At 37.8% G+C, this 6,162-nt stretch overlaps 1 protein-coding gene across 1 annotated transcript; it reads right to left on the bottom strand.

Annotated features, from left to right (window-relative positions):
• Nucleotides 1-978: 978 nt before the first annotated feature.
• On the bottom strand, nucleotides 979-3,019 carry LOC129775915 (transmembrane and ubiquitin-like domain-containing protein 2). The gene is made up of 4 exons (XM_055781168.1): nucleotides 2,832-3,019; nucleotides 2,316-2,638; nucleotides 1,696-2,197; nucleotides 979-1,641 (listed from the first exon to the last, which is right to left on the bottom strand). Exons 2-4 carry the CDS (start codon nucleotides 2,521-2,523, stop codon nucleotides 1,176-1,178), a joined length of 1,176 nt encoding a protein of 391 aa, XP_055637143.1. The 5' UTR covers nucleotides 2,524-2,638; nucleotides 2,832-3,019; the 3' UTR covers nucleotides 979-1,175.
• Between the last annotated feature and the right edge of the window lie 3,143 nt (nucleotides 3,020-6,162).

Raw genomic sequence — 6,162 nt, 5'->3', positions numbered from 1 at the left:
AAGACGTAGTCCTACGTCAAAACAGATATTTCAGTATGAAAACAATGTTTTATCAATACAGGAATCATTGAACTATCCATCTGTAAGGTCGTGTACACGTAAGTAGTCAAAAAATGTGAAAGTCATTACCAAAACAGAAGAACAAAAACCTACCACTCATTGTCAAATTTAGGGTAGGTTCATAGAATTACTATGGAACTCGCTTTCGCGGATAAACCGCACCGCGGATCATCAGCTCGCGGATAATGGGGGTTCTACTGTACTCTCAAATGTCAGATCATGATAGCTTAAGTAGTCATGATCTTAATATTATGTCCTTAGAAGTAATTATGTTATTATTTCGCCTGCTTCACTTCCCCGAATTCACATGCCCGTTCTCCATTCCATTCCCTAAAGATAAGCAGAACTTAACACCCGATGAGATCGATTTACTACAGTTGCTACACGAACTTCCCTAGAGAGCACTCAACTGTTTTTCCAGAACCTCCATTTCATGTATCAAAAGAGTAAAAATGACAGATTTTTGAACAATGGGAAAACTCAATTCAAATGCAATTACTACAAACAATCCAGTCCTACGCCAAGCTCCCATTCGTGTTCCTTGGCCCAGATCTATATGCTTCATACTGAAAGAGGCTCAACAGCGTTCTGGGTTCTGGGTATTAGATGAAAAACCCACCAAAACGTTCCATCATTCGATTACTGTAGAGAACAGAAGTTTCGCTGGATTAATCCAGAAAGCCAACAAAAAAAGGGCCGTCCTGAGTTTCGCTAGTCCTGTTGGTCCCAATGCGATCGAAATTAAATAATGTGCAATAAATGACCTGATTCAATTTAATCTGCAACGTAACACGTAACAAAACCTCACAAACAGGAGCTATACAATTTTCTTTACCATTTTACCCCACTGTGTCTTGCTCAAAGGGAATTTCGGATTTAGAACTACCTACGTTTTTTAAGCCATAAAAACATAAGATATTTCGTCTCGATTCACGATGTTGGTATAAATATAAAACACACATATCCAGGGATATATACAGAAAGATTTTTTTATAATTCTAGCCGCAGTAAGCCCAGTTCTAGAAACTTATTTCAAACCGAATCTAAGTCATGCTAATTTGATTAGCTTGCTCGTAGGATGTTGGCAGCTTTTGGCATTGAAGAAAGAGATGGATTTAGTTCACCGTGTTGCTGTCGGTAAGAATGATCGTGGGCATCATAATCAGAAATATGGTCGTTGTTACTATGAGCCCGATCGTAGAGTTCAGATTGAATAGGTGTCCATAGTGAAATCGGCAATACCAACAATATAGTATTGTTGCAGACAGGATAAAGGTACCAATATAGATGAAATATGTTCCATACCGGGTGCTATTTTCGCGTCCATTTCTACCCATGCCGAGCCCCAAGTCGTTGGTAAGGTTTCCTTCGCCAATATTATTGTCTCCAACCAGATTCGTGTTGGAACCATTCATGTCATTCCCGGCCAGTGAAGGTTTTGGATTATGTATCAAACAATGCACGACGCAGTTATCGAATAATCCGCATGCGGCCAGTGTTTTCGTATCAGGTTGTAAAACATGGCCGTTGAAAACCAAGCGAACGAGCTTTTTCGCGGCTAGTTCAATAGAAAAATTGCGCCTGAAATAAACAAATCTTTACAAAGGGATACGTAAATGTATACACCACGCATACTTTTTGAATTCACCAATGCCTTCGTTCAGATTACCCTGGACTAGCTTCGAATCATCATTCAAATATTTCAATTTTATCCGAATTTGCTTGGACAGAGGCTGCTGCTTTGGCTTATCAACCTCGCATTTTTCACTGGGTTGTCCATTCGAGGCACCGTTCGCGTCTCCTGTAATATGAGTACTACTGCGCTGTCGTACACCATCTGAAGATGTAGGGGATGAAGATGTCGCTGTTTGGTGGTCATCAAGGTCACGATCCATTTGGCGGATTATTTCCTCCGGTCCCAGATCAAGCTCATCCAAGTTAGTGGGACCTCCCACAACCGAATTAGCGGTATAAGTTTCTGAATCACTGATATCTAGCCCAGTAGCCGATTCCGATGCTTCGGTCAGAATAGATTGTGTAATATTATCAATCGATGATGCGATACTATCGTTTTCTAGATCAAGTTCTTCCGTTTCCGTCACGTTTGAAATGTTGGATTGCTGTGATGAGCTGCGAACTGAAGATGGAAATATATTTCAGTATATGAAAAAAAGAAAAGCAAATATCATCACCCAAATATAGTTATGGCGAAACTATTAGGGTTTGCTATTAATTTTTATGTTTATCTGACTTACGTATGCTAATGGTGACCGGTTGCTGAGTGATGCGATTCAAACGTCGCAAGTTGTTTTCTATGACAATAACGGCAGCTTGAGAGTCTCGATCTTCTCGAACATAAGTGGAACGCCAAGCAAAGTAAACAACGATAAGCGCCAAAACGCCAAATGTCCAATTACTTAGAAATTCATCCGATTCTTCGAAAAATGGTAACATGCTATACATTCTAACAGCTCGCAGCAATAGTAAAGAAACCACTAGGCGCTCGAAAGATTACGAATAATTGCTGTCTTTTGTTATTTGTTGCTATACCGAACGATAATCGCTGCCTAGATGTCACCTGTTTTAAAGATTGCAATGAGAACTGGAATGTCAAATCATATCTTCTAATCCCTTCGTTGAACGTTCTAAAGTCCAAAAAACTAAATATTGTACACATCCTCCAAAGAAAAATGGAATTTATACATAATGGGCATAACAAAGCGACCTCTAATTATTGGAACAAAACATTTTGTAAACAACAACAAACTTACATAATATTGATTTGTGACTTTATCATCAAGTCCGAGTCTTCAGAGCAAAAACTTGTACTGTGTTAACGCCGTCACTTCGCTAAGCTTTCGAATTTTTGTAATTTAGATCACAACAGACTGCCGAATCTTCTTTTCCTTCGAATGACGTATCCTTGGTTCACGGATGTTCATGTATTACGAATGACAGCGCAAAAAGAAGTTACCGAAATGCCACAGTTGATGTGTTTTGTTCGTTTTGTTACCATTACCGCAAAGTACGTAGAATAAGAAGGTAGTCTGATCCCTGCTTTGTTCAAGTAGTGGTAGGCAAAGAAAAAAAGCAAAAAATAGTTATTAACCATAGATCGAATCCATATAAATTAATTTTTTTTAAATTTTTTAAATTATAACACAAGAACTGTCTCGAAATATGTTTCGGAATAATGAAATAGTAGTCTACTTAATTATTTTAAAATTGAAAACAGTAAAATTATCGCACCTGCACTATAAAAATAATGCAAGCCCGATAAACAAATGTGTGGAGAGGTTATATCGAAGCAGTGTCGTTCTCGTTCCCGATCCAAGGAGCGAATGCATGGGATAACTGAAAACATCTCCGATTAGTTTATCTCATTCGAAATTATTCTGTTCCGGCATCGCGGGACGTGGTATTTCAACATTTTGCTGAAGTAAACAAAAACTATTCAGTATGAAATCGATAGAAATTCATATAAAACGTTACTTGCAGTGAAAAACAAGTACACTATCGTGTTTACCGTCGACTCGACCGGCGATTTTGCCACTTTTTATGATGTTTAGGACTTTTAAAATCGAGAAATATTGAAAAAACTTCAGAACTTCGAACAAATTGAGGATTTTTATTACTAACTTCGTTGTGTGTGTAGCACATGCGCTCTCAGTGTGTATACTCAGGAAATATCCCTTACCTTCTATTCTATGTACGTTGCCATTACCGCTGTCTGCTGTCAAGAAATCAAATAAATGAAATAAATTGTTCGAGAACGGGGATGCCAGATATGCACACGTATGTTCATTTGAAGACATTCCACTTTCTGTCAGGGGTTAGACATCAATTGAATATAGGCTACCCAAAATCAAAATCATTATGGCGTCATTTGTTTACCAACATATCATTTGCGAGCATTGAAATCGTTGAAATCACGGAGATAGTATGCTTTATTTCTAACTGCATGAGTGATTTTCATATTTCGGTTTCACATGGAGGTGTTGCCATTTAACATGGAGTTTAAAGTTAGCCACTATTCGACTATATAACCGAACCGAATTGTAAACAACAGTAATTGACAGAACCAAAATGTCAGTGAACCGCAGCAATATTGGGTACACTGGCAATATAAGGGATTTGACGATTTAGTCATACCCCTGCTTTCTGTGAACAGCACATATCAGGAACCAATGTTGGTTCATCTAGGATTACGAGAACCAGTGACCGAATGGTATTTTCGGGTGAAATTACAGATTTACAGAAATATACCCGAATGTGTTACCCTATCAATAAGGCAAAATCAAGAAGCCTGGGGAATACGTCGAATAAGAAACATGTATGCTGCGGATGCTTTTATACTCGCTTGCCTTTCTACAGTTCGAAATGCGTATCTCCAACACATGCAAATTCAAGGGGCCTGGGAAAAAAGGCCATTACTGCTGCAAGCATAGACTGCATTAGAGATGGGCAAAACAGTTCACTTTGATGAACGGTTCACTCATTATCCGTTCATCTAAGTGAATCAGTTCTTTTGAACCGTTCTTTCGCTCTTTCGTTCAGCGGTATTAAGAACAACATAGAATGTTAGCTGGAACCCAACATCAATAGACAGCTATTAATTGATACCGTTGGATTGGATAGTGTACGTATGGGATTTCTATTTTTGAAATTTTGTGGAGAAAGATAAGCTGCTTCTTCTTTAAAAGTCGTTAACTGTATGTGAAAATATGTTTGTCGGTCGACAAAAGTTTATGTAATAATTTGAAGTGCACAAAATATGTGCAATTTTTCATATTTTCTTTTTGGACAACACACAGGTTCCATGTAAGATCATATTTCATAATGTTCATTTAGGGGAAAAATCAGCAGCGATTTTCACTAACAATAAATCATACAAACAATCACGATAACACGTATACGCAACAATGAATTGAAAGCAACGAAAAAACTTTGCCCTCACTATAAGATTTTATGTTTACCTAATTCATGAATCGCCCCAGCTTCCCCCAGATTTTTTTTCTGATAATCAGGAAATATATGAATGTTACGCGGAATTGAAAGAATACATGTAATTGGAAATATATAGTTTTGCTTTTAAAACTACGAAAATCTAATTTAATTTTTAACACAAAATTGAGTATACATTAACGAAACAAACCCTGCGTTAGATGCATTTTGCTCATCATGACAATATCGTTTTATTTTCCTTACAAACGTTCTCGTTATATTTGTCCATTCCGTCCAGCGCAAATCAGTTCAGCTGTACTCGTTCGCCCGCAAACACTTCGTTCTCAAACAGTTCGTTCCCAAACAGTTCACTCTCAATCAGTTCTTTCCCATACAGTTCACTCGCAAACAGTTCGTTCTGAATCAGTTCGTTCACAAGCAGTTCACTCTCCATCAGTTCACTCTCAAACAGTTCACTCGCAAACCGTTCGCTCGCAATCAGTTCGTGGGGAGAATTACCGTTCTTTGAAAAAGAACGACCGTTCGTTCACTCTTTTCGGCGAACTAGTTCGTTCGTACCGTTCGTGAACGGTTTGCCCATCTGTAGACTGCATGTGTGAATTGATGGAGACGTTGAAGAAACGCAAACGTTCTTTTCCGTAACATTCTATGTGAATCGCACATAATACAGTAAGGTTCCGACTGTACACGCCAAAAAAAATTGCGTGATATAATGGAAATGTGATGTGTACTGGTGAAATAGTTTACAGAAAAAAGGTTTGATATGGAACTTTATGGTAGAGATACTATTTTTTCTGTAATTATAAACATATATAGCATTCCAGAAAATCAATGACTCTTCAAACGAGTTTCCTGTTGAGGATGTTGAATTCCATGATTTGGAGTTTCAGGAGTGACATGATAGTAACGACGTTGAAAATACCAAAGGAAACGAATAATCTTCCAAAATAGTAAGAAAATAGATCATTGTTATCTAACTTTAACTCTAAAAAACAGTGATACCAAAACTCGTTTTTTTAGGATTCGGTCGATGATACAGCTTCAAATTGTGGATCTATAGAAATGGCACGTCACCATTAATCTATCAACAACGAAGGTATTGGTTCCATTTTGATGAGAGATTTCACAATCGTTCAG

The sequence above is a fragment of the Toxorhynchites rutilus genome, chromosome 1 (assembly GCF_029784135.1).
Source record: "Toxorhynchites rutilus septentrionalis strain SRP chromosome 1, ASM2978413v1, whole genome shotgun sequence".
Lineage (NCBI taxonomy): Eukaryota > Metazoa > Arthropoda > Insecta > Diptera > Culicidae > Toxorhynchites > Toxorhynchites rutilus.
The sequence above is the reverse complement of the archived record's forward strand: the minus strand, read 5'-3'. Positions and strand labels throughout refer to the sequence as shown.

What these genes read in the sequence shown, in the direction of transcription:
- LOC129775915 (XM_055781168.1), bottom strand. Translation starts at nt 2,523, where the DNA reads ATGTATAGCATGTTACCATTTTTCGAAGAATCGGATGAATTTCTAAGT. An exon ending in ACCGGTCACCATTAGCATAC is followed by an intron (nt 2,198 to 2,315) that starts GTAAGTCAGATA and finishes TTCCATCTTCAG; the next exon opens with TTCGCAGCTCATCACAGCAA. An exon ending in GGCATTGGTGAATTCAAAAA is followed by an intron (nt 1,642 to 1,695) that starts GTATGCGTGGTG and finishes TGTTTATTTCAG; the next exon opens with GCGCAATTTTTCTATTGAAC.